Genomic DNA, 12,981 nt, shown 5'->3' with positions numbered 1-12,981 from the left:
TCCCATTACAGTTTTTCCTGTCAGTCTTTGGTTCCATTTTACCCTGGCTAGATCCTTTCGCATCCCATTGAAGTAAGCCCTGTTCCAGTTTAGAAGTTCCACTCTAGATTGTTCCCTGTTCCTCCTTGCTAATCTAAATCTTATGATATGATAATCACTCGTACCCAAGTGTTCTCCCACAGACACTTGGTCGACCTGGCCCACCTCATTCCCCAGCACCAGATCCAGCAATGCCTCCTTCCTAATTGGGCACATAATGGTCAAGGAAATTCTCCTGAACACATTTCAGAAATTCCTCCCCCTCCTTTCCCTTTACCCTAGCATTATCCCAATCGATATTTGGGTAATTGAAGTCCCCACTCTATGGGGGAAAAATTCAGTATCACCTCGTTTGGGGCGCATTATCGGCCGTGCGCAAAGTTTAGCGCCTGGCGCTAATTATCGCCTCCGATGGCAAACTTGGCTTTTATTGCCCGTGGAGGTGATTGGAGCGCTAAATCAGGCGCTTCACACCTGTCTTAAGGCGCAAAGGCCGAGGAGCGAGGCACTACCTCAGAGCATTGGCGAAGCTCATGTGATGTCAGTCAGCAATGGAACACAGACACACTGGCACCGGCCAGTTCTTAAAGGGGAGGGTTGATCTTGCTCTACATCCACATCCTGCTCATTACAGCCTTGAACCTCGGCCTGGAGAGACCGGTACATCAAATCTGCTGGAAAGAACAGTGGAGAGACCCAGAGAAAGAGCTCAGAGTGCAGCCCCCACAGTCTCTTCTAAATCGATACAAGGAAGGGCAAATCAAAATGAACCTGCAAAGTGCTGCTCAGTACCCAAAACTCCTTCACACAGCGTTGAATTTCTCCAGAAGTCTCTCTCTCGCTCTCTCAGAATGCGTGGTGCAAAAATGTCACCAACAAAAAAAGGCAGGAAGCGGTCACCTTTAAATAGCGCTCCCCCAGTCCCTTCCTGACTGCAAAACGCTCCCCTCAACCTGTCGTTGCTAGCGGCAGGCGGTAAGGCAGGGGGCGCCACTCAATATCTGGTCCGGGGCACTCAACTGACGTCACGATCTGCCGGTGCAGGAGATCGTGGCAGTAGTGTTTAGCGCCGCCGCAAAATGTCCAATTAATTTCGCGAGCGGCGCAAACATTACCGCACCCGGGCGCTAGTTGCTTTGTGCCCCATTAGCGCCCTCTTAAGGCACTAACGGGAGGCACAAACCAACTGAATTTTTCCCCCCAAAACTCTTGCATATCTCTACGATTTCCCTGCAGATTTGCTCCTCTACCTCCCTCTCACTATTTGGAGGCCTATAGAATACCCCTAATAGCGTGATCATACCCTTCATGCTCCTCAACTCTAACCAAATGGATTCTGTCCTTGTCCCCTCAAGAACATCCTCCCTTTCCAACACTACAGGAAACTCTCGATTTACCGGCACCCAAACAACCGGAAATCTCGGTTAACCGGCAAAATTCAGGAGTAGGTTCAGTTAAGTTTTTCTTCATATTATTGGCCGTTTCTTGATTCTTGGCTGTGTAATCGGGGGTTCCGGCACTTGTTGCTAAGCAACAGGGACGCTTGGTCAGTGGCCGGGCTTCTTGCAGCTGTTGCTAAGCAACAGGGAAGCCTGGATTTGTTACTGTGTACGGAGCTCTCGTACCTTTTAACTATAACTCTCTGTAATCCGGACTTTTTGATAAACCAGCACCACGCCGGTCCCATCGGTGCCGGATAAAAAAGAGTTTCCTGTACAATGTCTTCCTTAATCAGCACGGCTACCCAACCTCCCTTTTTTCCTTCCCTATCGTTTCTGAACACCTTGCACCCTTGAATATTAAGTGCCCAGTCCTCACCGTTTTTAAGCCACGTTTCCGTTATTGCCACAGCATCATATTGCCACACGGCGAATTGTGCTTGTAGCTCACCAACCTTATTCACCACACTTTGTGTGTTTACACACATGCATTCTAAACCCATTTTTGAATTTTTCGTAGTCTTTCTTAGTCTGCTCCTATCTAACATGGTACTACTTCCACCTCCAGTACTACTTTCTTCTCGAGTCCTATTCAACACACTCACTCTTTTATGCACCTTATTCCTCTTTTCTACTCCTATATGCTGGTGCCCATCCCCCTGCCAAATTAGTTTAAACCCTCCCCAACAGCACAAGCAAACCTCCCCCGAGAGAATATTAGTCATCTTACTTTCTATCTCTTTCGTCATCCAGGGAGCTCTAACCTGGTTGCCCTACCTTTTTACTCTTGGGAACGTACCTCGACTGTACCCGAACCATCCCCTCTTTAAGGGCAGCCAGCCCATTGTTCAATTACATTTTTGCCTGCCAAGCTTTGATTCCAATTTACCCGGGCCAGATCCATTCTTATCCCATTGAACTTGGCCTTTCCCCAATTAAGTATTTTTACTCTAGATTGTTCCTTGTCCTTTTCCATAGATAATCTAAACCTTATGATACTGTGATCACTGTTCCCTAAATGTTCCCCTACTGACAGTTGCTCCACTTGACCCACCTCATTGCCCACAACCAGATCCAGCAATGCCTCCTCTCTATTCAGGCCAGAAACATACTGATTGACGTAAGAAAACTACTAGGCACTTGGTCTAAGCGTTAAACAAAGCTTTAAGCAACTGTTTTACAATATGGAGGTCTAGTTGTGTCCTTCACTAGTTCCTGTTAAGAATGTCCTGCGCAAGCTGGGCCCGTGCCCGAGTATTTATACTCTCCCTGGACAGCGCCACCCGCAGGCCGCACAGTGTTATTTCATAAGCCTTTCTTTCATGAATGACTGATTCATGTCACTGATCAAGAAAGTTTTCCTGAACATAGTTCAGAAATTCTTCCCCTCTCTGCCCTTTACACTATTACGATCCCAGTCTATATTAGGATAGTTGAAGTCCCCCATTATCACTACACTATAGTTCTTGCACCTCTCTGTAATTTCCCTGCAAATTTGCTCCTCTATATCCTTCCCAGTACCTGGTGGCCTATACTAGTATTCTATTGTTTTTTAACTCTAATCAATTCTGTCCTTGACCCTTCCAGGACATCCTCTCTCTCCAGCACTGTAATATTCTCCTTAATCAATACTGCCACCCCACCTCCTTTCTTTCTTTCCCTATCTCTCCTGAACACCTCAACCATCAGATTGAAGCATTGTGAAATTAACAGCACAAGGTCTGAACAAGGAAGTGTAAATTAAAGTGAGTGAATTCAATGTTAAGGTAAAAAAGTAAGATTAATTAAGAAAGTCTCCAACAACAAGTAAAACCTGAAGGAATGAGACTTCACACTTGTAGTAGTTAATTTTCAGGGCCAGGGAGGTTGCCTGGCAGTAATTAACACTTACCACATCGTTAATAAGGTACTTAGACTAGAAATGACTTGACTCAACTTTCTGTGGAGAGTTTACTTCATATCTATTGTGCAAATACAGCAACTTCACATTCCTCAATGCATTTGAATCGGAAGCCAGCCAGCGAGATGCTGTTTTTGCAAAGCTAACGGTGGTATGGTGCATCTCCAATAGTAACTTCTTGATTTCCATGTTTAATCGTGCATCTGCTCTCGCCTGAAGTTGCTGTAGCATTTGCACTTAAATAACAGCGAGCGCTATTAGCCTCACTTATTTTGACAGCAATTTTTGGGCCCATAATGTGTGGGATAAGAAAAGATCATTGTGGTCCATCTGACTGATCCTAATGTCTAGGAAATATATTGGATGACTCTATCTATCACCTTGTGGGTGGGGCCAGGAACTTTGGAGCAAAACCTTGCTGCTCTGTCAGGAGAAGGCTGATTGTCCCGAAGATGAAAGGATTTTTAAAGAATTAATTTTACAACAGCCACTTTTCTAATGGCAGTTAATTGTTTCCGCCCTTTGATCCCAGTGCAAGGCCCTGCTCTACTCATGACCTGTGGCAGAAAATTAGGCAGATGCCAGCTTCACTTCAGGTGTACTGTGCCTGTCTGGTGCCCAAACTGAAGTGGTGAGAAAGCAAAATAGGTCATATAATTTCCTTAGACTATTGGGTTATATCAGAGTCATAAGATGAAGGAGATAACAATGCCTACCACAGGAGATCTCGTAACCCTCTATCAAATTCTTCTAGATGGATTGAAGCCTGTTGCAAAACTATACTTTTCTATGCACTTATTTACTCAGGCTTATATGAAGTACTGAACTCCATAATATAAAATAAATTTGTTTAAAGCAAGTGTAATACCCACTGGAAATGTTATGTACGCTAAGTATGGTTATCAATCTTTAACTTAGACACTGTATTATCATTGTTATAAATCCCTGGGTTAAAGTTGCCCATGTGAAGGTACGGCAAGAACTTTTAAGGACACAATGTGACTAAGAGCAGACTTTCCATAATTCTGCACCAGTATCAACTGTTGCGGACAGTGAGGCTGCGCAGTCTCCAGGCAGAAACCCCAGGGGGAAGGGGTGGAGTCAGGTTTTTCGAGCGGGAAACGGGAGCGAATGGAAGAGAAGAGGGCAGGAGCTCTGAAAAGAGGGCTCAGGAGGCAAATGGCTGCCGCATCCCGTCCCGGGCTTCCAAACTCGGCCGCCGCCCTTCGTATTAGTAGCTCTGCATCCAGAACTCAAAGTGGGATTCAGTGATCGTGAAGAGAATTCAACGAAGGGGTTCGGAGTCGTAAGTCTTGTAGACATTATACATACCATGAGCTCCAACTTAAGCGCGCCAACGAAAGAGTGCACTCGAATTTGGACACAGGGACAGATTCTCCTTTGAATCCATATAAATGGAGAATGTATGTTTATTATGTCTAGATTCATTCTAATGTATGCAAATGTCTAATTTAGGTCATTGACCCGTAATCTTCTTATACTGTCTGACGTTAAAACTATAAAGTAAGATAATTAGAATTAAGCCATTGTAGTAGTGATCTCCTTACTGGACTATAGAATACTGTCTACAACAGAGACCACATCTCACATATATCTAGAGAACCGTGAAGGGGTTACATTTTGGGGGCTCGTCCGGGATCGTGGTCTATTTATGTCAGTAAACTAACAGTATTGAATGCTCATTGCTAAGAGAGTGGTTTGTGGTTTCTACTGGGCTGTTTGCGCATAAAAGATGGATGTTATTGAGGTTGAAGCTTGGTGCAAACGGAAGCAGATAGCTACTACCCATGCCATTGTGCTGAATGGTGTTGCTAATGATGACCCTGATGATGTCTTGCTAAGGGCTCTGAATTGTGTCAAAGCCTTTGGAAAGGTTAGGATAGTTGAGCGCTGCTTGGATACAGCTACCAAGAAGCAGTTTGTGTTGATCCAGACATCAGAGAACCTGAGAGGTCATGGTTTACCTGAGGCAGTTGGGCTTTCTGAAGAGGCTGGTCCCTGGCCAGTTCAGTTTGTCCCTATTACTACTAAGGAAGAAGAAGGGTTTCAGACCAAGTTGTTGTCATTCTTGAGACAAGAAGGAAAGCCTGTTGCTGATGTCAAAGGTCTGATAGGTCCTTCGGCCTTGGATATGAACACTCAGTTGGTCAGTGCCATTAGTTCTCTGGTGGATAAATGCACCAATCTGCCCTTCGAGGCTCAGGGACACCGTAAGCTCCGTATGTTCTCAGGAGTGAGACCAACCCCCAGTGGGGAAGAGGAGTACGACGCCTGGGCTGAGCAGACCCTGCCTCTGCTAGAGGAATGGCAGTGCAGTGACAATGTGAAGAGGCAGAGAATAGTAGAAAGCCTTAAGGGTCCTGCTGCTGACATTGTAAGATTCTTAAAGGTGCAGAACACCTCTGCTACTTCCTTTGACTACATGCAGGCTCTAGAAACTGCCTTTGGAACTACTGAAACCATTTCAGATTTGATGGTCAGATTCAGAAGCACATTCCAGTGTGAGGGAGAGAAGCTGTCCAGTTATCTGCTGAGAATAGACAAACTGCTGCATTGTATGTTACGGAAAAGAGGGATTGAGTTGCCTGAAATGAATCAATTCCGCATTGAACAGGTTGTGCGAGGTGCATTGCTCGAAGACGTGACTGCTCTTCGCATACGCATGACCCATAAGTTGCGAGATCCACCTACCTTCGCTGAGCTGCTAAGGGAAGTCAGAGAGGAGGAGGATATGCTTCAGGCCCGGAATGTAGCAAAGAGTGCTGTGATGTCCAAGCTTGTGACTCCTGTTACAGTTCCTACTCCTAAGGGTGATGTCAACCCTGAGATGGAACAGCTGAAGAAGGAAATAAATGTCATGAGAGCCGAGATGGCATATTTTCGGTCTAAGCCCAACACAGAAAGGGATGACGCACGGGTGCAAAAGGTTGAACACCCTGCGAAGTCTAACAGCAAAATGAATGATTCCTCTAAAGGATATCCCCATGAAGGAGATAGACCTGGAGTCTTTTGTTATAACTGTGGAAAGGATGGACATTTCAAGCGAGAATGTAGAGGTGAGGAAAATCTAAAAAAAGTAAATGACCGTCTCATAAAACTTACCAAGAAGTCGGGAAACTACAAAGGGGCACAGTAACGGAATGGCCTGCTGTCCCTGTAGTTAAGACACGTTCCGCTAAGTGCAATAATAGACGAGGGGATATGAAAGACATCATACCTGAAGGTTTAGTAGGGCCGAGTTCTGCTCTATCAATACAGATTGAAGGCATTTATACTAAAGCTATCCTCGACACGGGTTCTCAGGTTACCATACTGTACAGATCCTTCTATGACCGATACCTGACGCATTTGCCGTTAACCCCAATCAGTCTTCTGCAGATCTGGGGCCTTAGTCCTGCTGATTACCCATATGATGGCTATTTGTCGCTGAGGTTGGAGTTCTTGGAAGCTGCTGTAGGGACCACTGAGACCATTGATGCACTTGTGTTGGTTTGCCCTGACCCCATGGTGAAAGGTGAGGTTTCCATACTGGTTGGCAGTAATACACCCATAGTGAGACGACTCCTGACAAGCTGCAAAGAGCAGGGAGGTGAAAACTTCTTGAGCACCAGACACATTCACCCTGTTTTCAAAAAGGCTTTTGAGAAACTGCCTGAACTTTCTTCCGACGTAGATGATAGCAAAAGAGGAACTGTGTGGTACGTTCGAGCCAAACCTATCACCCTGCGTCCTGGAGGAGTGGCTAGAATCCCTGGGATACCAAAATTCCCTGGAACGCCAGGTACTGAAGCCATTCTGATAGAGTCACCTGATGATCCTGCAGAAGAGTCACGGTTTCCAAATGAGCTTCTGGTGAGACCAGAGTTGCAGACCCCGACAGCTGTGATGTCAAGGAGAGTTACAGTGACCGTGAGGAATATGTCAGGCAAAGGAATCACATTGAGGAAAGGAATGCCGATTGCGCATCTGTTTCCTGTAAATGTACTGTCGTCACATGTGAAGGAAGAGTCCAAAGTTAACTCAACCGGAGATCTGACACCCTCCTCCTTCAACTTTGGAGATTCATTCGTTCCTAAAGAATGGAAGGACCGATTAGTCAGGAAGATGATGGAGCGGAGAGGAGTTTTCTCTACTCATGAGTTTGATGTTGGTTGTAGTAAGAGTACTCGCCATTCTATCAGAATTACCGAGGATAAACCCTTTCGGGAGAGGTCTCGACGGCTGGCACCAGCTGACATCGAAGCAGTGAGACAGCACCTGTCGCAGTTAAAAGAAGCTGAGATCATTACCGAGTCCAGGAGTCCTTATGCATCTCCTATAGTGGTGGTGAGGAAAACGAACGGAAAGATTCGGATGTGTGTGGACTTTAGGACGCTTAACAGATGTACTATTCCCGACCAATACACCGTTCCAAGAATTGAGGATGCACTGGCTTGTCTTAATGGAAGCAAGTGGTTCAGTGTGTTGGATCTCAGAAGTGGATACTACCAAATAAGTGAATCAGACAAAGAAAAGACAGCCTTTATATGTCCAGTTGGGTTCTACCAATTTGAAAGGATGCCACAGGGAGTTTCAGGCGCTCCAGCAACTTTTCAAAGAATAATGGAACAAACAGTTGGGGACATGAACTTGCTCGAAGTATTGGTGTACTTGGATGATATCATTGTGTTTGGGGCAACCCTTGAAGAACACGAAGCTCGGTTGCTGAAAGTGCTTGGTCGCCTGGAGGATGAAGGTCTCAAGCTATCATTGGACAAGTGTCAGTTTTGCCAAACATCCGTGTCCTATGTGGGGCATATTGTATCACAGGATGGAGTAGCCACAGATCCATCCAAGATCGAAGCTGTTACCACATGGCCCAAACCGAACACAGTGACTGCCTTGCGGTCATTTCTTGGGTTCTGCGGATATTACAGGCGCTTTGTGCAGGATTACTCCAAAGTGGCCCATCCTGTGAATCAGCTGCTGGCTGGTTACTTCCCACCAGCCGAGAGGAAGAAAAAGGCTAAAGGTAAAGAGAACAAGGACTACTTCAAACCCTCTGAGCCTTTTGGTGTTAGATGGGATGAGAAATGCGAAGAGGCCTTCCACACCTTAAAGCAAAGTCTTACTCAAGCCCCCGTGTTGGCTTTTGCAAACCCACAGCTGCCATATGTGCTACAAGTGGATGCCAGTCAAGAAGGGTTGGGTGGTGTGTTGTATCAGGACCAAGGAGCAGGGCTGAGACCCGTAGCGTTCATCAGTCGCAGTCTTATGCCATCAGAGCGTAACTACCCAGCTCATAAGCTAGAATTCTTGGCGTTGAAGTGGGGGGGGGGTGGATAAGCTGCAGGATTATCTGTATGGAGCGAAGTTTGGAGTGAGGACAGACAATAATCCATTAACCTATGTGTTGACTTCGGCAAAACTTGATGCCACCTGCCACCGCTGGCTTGCTGCACTATCTGCTTACGACTTTAGTCTCAGGTACAGACCTGGGAACCAGAACATTGACGCAGATGCTCTGTCTCGTCGCCCACACTACCAGAAACCAGAGTGGAAAGATGTTGCTTCAGCAGATGTGAAAGTAATGTGTCAGATGTCCGTGGTATCTGGACCAAAGAATTCATTTCATGCCCGAGAGATTGACCACTTGGGAGCGTCAATGCATGCTGTTCCCCAGGCATTTTGCAACCTTTCCAGTTTGGATGTACAAAACTTACCCATGTTGTGTTCATCTGAAATATCCAAAGCACAACAGGAGGATCCCTGTATTCATGAGGTGTTTTCAGCTCTCCGTCTGGGTGATATTACACGGATCGACAAATCAAAACATCCTGACTGTCGTCTGCTCCTAAGACAATGGGACCACTTGGAAATTAAAGAGGGAGTGTTGTGTAGAATCACTCACCCACCCACTAAACCATGTCATTCACAGTTGGTCCTGCCTGAAAAGTACAGGGAAATAGTGATGAAGCCTTTGCATGATGACGCAGGTCACCTGGGAGTAGATAAGACCTATGGGTTGGTCAAGGACAGATTCTATTGGCCGCGTATGAAGTCTGCGGTTGAGGAGTTCTGCAAGTCCTGTGCACGTTGTGTCCAGAGAAAGACTTTACCTAAAAGAGTTGCTCCTCTGTTTCACATGCAAAGTGATGGACCTCTAGACCTTGTCTGTATGGATTTTCTGTCCATCGAACCTGATTCCAGCAATACCGCAAATGTCTTGGTCATTACAGATCATTATACTCGCTACGCCCAAGCTTTTCCCACAAAGGATCAGAAAGCATCCACCGTTGCCAAAGTGTTGTGGGAGAAATACTTCATCCACTATGGACTGCCAAAGCGAATACACAGTGATCAAGGTAGAGACTTTGAAAGTAGACTTATACATGAGTTGTTGTCCATGCTCGGGATTGAGAAGTCAAGAACAACTCCATACCATCCTCAGGGAGATCCTCAACCTGAGCGGTTTAACCGTACTTTGTTAGACATGCTTGGAACGCTGGATTCAAAGCGAAAGAACAAGTGGAGTCGGCACATTGGACATCTTGTTCATTCTTATAATTGTACCCGAAATGACGCTACTGGTTTTTCACCGTACTACCTCATGTTTGGACGTGAAGCGAGGATGCCGGTGGATTTGTGTTTCGGAGTATCCAGTGATGGCACATCACAGAGAACTTACCTCAAGTATGTATCTGACATGAGAAAGGAATTGCAAGCTGCTTATGAACTTGCTGAGTCTGTTTCTGCCAAACAGAATAAAGGAAATAAGCAGAGGTATGACCAGAAGATCCGTTTTTCCCAACTCATGCCTGGTGACCGAGTTCTCATACGGAACCTAGGACTTCAAGGGAAACATAAGTTAGCAGACCGCTGGGCTTCTACACCTTACATTGTTGAAAGTCAAATGTCACAACTACCTGTGTTTCGGCTAAAACCTGCAGGTGGGAATGGACCCATAAAAACACTGCACCGGAATCATATCCTGCCATTGGGACAGCAAGTGCGTCTGGATCCGCCAGCGGATAAGGAGCCGACACCTAGTAGGAGAACCCTGCAGAGAAGAAGAAGGAAAAAAACGAGAAACCAGGAAAACTTTGTTCCAGGAGACAGAAAACCCATGACGCAGTGTGTGGATCATGAGGAACCTGACGAGTCGGAAGATGAAGAATGGGATCTATGGTACGACCTCCCAGAAAGACGCATAAGACAGAATCTGGATGAATTGTCTGAACCATTTAGCTCAGACTTGGACATGGTCTGGGAAGAACCAGATGCTTCCGAGAAGGAGATAAAAGAGACTGAAAGGCATGATAACAAAGGAACCAACGCCTCCAACGTAGTTGAAGGAACTGAAGACCGGGTATCCGAAATAAGGAGCTCACAGCGAGTTAAGAAGGTTCCTGAAAGATTGACATACAGTACACTAGGAGTGCCAAGTGTAATGATAGCCCCTACGGTTCGATATGTTACCTCCCTTTATACATGGTTGGGAAGCATGCAACCACTTATGTGTAAAGTTCATTAGTCATGGGGACATGCCTATATTTGGTAGGGGGGGAGTGTAATACCCACTGGAAATGTTATGTACGCTAAGTATGGTTATCAATCTTTAACTTAGATACTGTATTATCATTGTTATAAATCCCTGGGTTAAAGTTGCCCATGTGAAGGTACGGCAAGAACTTTTAAGGACACAGTGGCCTAGAAATTAGGTATGGCCCCGCCAGCTCAGTTGCGCCCAAAAGTTTGCGTAGCGCCCAGAGCCTGTTGCGCCCGCCAGAAATTCACTTTTAGCGCCCCAAGTCGGAACCGGGCGCTGTTCCAGGGTGTGCCCACCTCCGCTTGGGGTGCTGAAAGTGAATTTCAGCGCTCCAGCTGCCGCTGCGCCACCTGATGCGGTGCGGCAGGCTGGGGTACTGCAGGCCTCCTCCTTCTCTTAAGGAGGAGCTGCCTGCAGCCGTGAGATTGCCGCTGGATTCTGCCGGCAAATGAGCCCGGCACCACGGAGAAGTGCCGGGCTCGCGGGAATCAGCCACCAATGCCGCGGGGGGGGTGGTGTAGGAGGCCGGGGAGGGAGGTGCGGGCAGGCGGCCGCCGAAAAAGCGGCCGGCCACACCTCCACCTTTATGCGCCCCACTAACGCTGCATGAAGGCCGTGTTTCACGAACGTTGTTTGCGGCCGCTGCGGAAGAGGCGGCTGCAACTGAATATGGGCGTCGGGCCGGCATCGGGGCGGAATCGGGGCGCTGCGCACACCGATGACGTCATCGGTGCCGGCGCAGCGCTACCGGCTACCGCCGCCATTAACGCTGCACTCAATTTCCGCGCTACCAACCCCGCCGGCGCAGAAGACCTCTTTAGGCGCTAAGTGGGCGCAAGGCCCACTGAATTTCTAGGCCAATGTGACTAAGAGCAGACTTTCCATAATTCTGCACCAGTATCAACTGTTGCAGACAGTGAGGCTGCGCAGTCTCCAGGCAGAAACCCCAGGAGGAAGGGGTGGAGTCGGGTTTTTCGAGCGGGAAACGGGAGCGACTGGAAGAGAAGAGGGCAGGAGCTCTGAAAAGAGGGCTCAGGAGGCAAATGGCTGCCGCATCCCGTCCCGGGCTTCCAAACTCGGCCGCCGCCCTTCGTATTAGTAGCTCTGCATCCAGAACTCAAAGTGGGATTCAGTGATCGTGAAGAGAATTCAACGAAGGGGTTCGGAGTCGTAAGTCTTGCAGACATTATACATACCATGAGCTCCAACTTAAGCGCGCCAACGAAAGAGTGCACTCGAATTTGGACACAGGGACAGATTCTCCTTTGAATCCATATAAATGAAGAATGTATGTTTATTATGTCTAGATTCATTCTAATGTATGCAAATGTCTAATTTAGGTCATTGACCCGTAATCTTCTTATACTGTCTGACGTTAAAACTATAAAGTAAGATAATTAGAATTAAGCCATTGTAGTAGTGATCTCCTTACTGGACTATAGAATACTGTCTACAACAGAGACCACATCTCACATATATCTAGAGAACCGTGAAGGGGTTACACAAGCGACAGGCAATAAAACAACATACTACACAATTTACCTATTCAACTAAGCAAAGCTCACTCAGGACAACTAAAGCTTTACAGTCACAACACAAGTGCAGTTACCCATGATATATGCTTACACTATTGTACAATTACCTACATAAGAGCTAGAATGAAGCTAGAATGGGAAAGTGTGGAAGGGAAACTCACAGATACTGACTTACAAAGGTGACAGGGCTGGGGGAGGGGCGGGGGGGAGAGAGAGATGGTTCAATATCTACAGATATCAGATTTTTGTGAATTGATAAAAACATTTCAATTATTAGTTTTGTTGGCTTATAAAGTGTGAACTAAATGCTTCTCTTTTTTAATCATAGATTATGTTCAAAGAGCTCAGGAAATTCTTACAGAGCTTGGAATTGAAGTTTGCCCTTCTGCTCCAACTCTTCCACCAGGTAAATTCTAGATTTTTTAAAATTTCAACTATATTTGGTTTCTTATTTGGCCCTGAAACTCCTGAAGCCTCACTCCGTGCTGGAAGTGCGGCAGGCTGTCTATGCCATTTACA

The 12,981-nt window shown here is 46.5% G+C and overlaps 1 protein-coding gene across 5 annotated transcripts in view; it reads left to right on the top strand.

Moving 5' to 3' along the window:
- The window catches only part of LOC147116898 (uncharacterized), a 347,723-nt gene that overhangs the window by 44,033 nt on the left and 290,709 nt on the right, over positions 1-12,981 (top strand). For all 5 annotated transcript variants that reach the window (XM_085987340.1, XM_085987341.1, XM_085987339.1 and 2 more), the window contains exon 5: positions 12,791-12,868. In XM_085987340.1, coding sequence (XP_085843466.1) covers positions 12,791-12,868 — 78 coding nt within the window. The remainder of the gene's footprint in view (positions 1-12,790; positions 12,869-12,981) is intronic.

This window comes from Somniosus microcephalus, chromosome 5 (assembly GCF_052327205.1).
Source record: "Somniosus microcephalus isolate GS21.2 chromosome 5, FLI_Smic_1.0, whole genome shotgun sequence".
Taxonomy (NCBI): Eukaryota; Metazoa; Chordata; class Chondrichthyes; order Squaliformes; family Somniosidae; genus Somniosus; species Somniosus microcephalus.
This window is presented reverse-complemented; position numbering and strand designations above follow the sequence as displayed.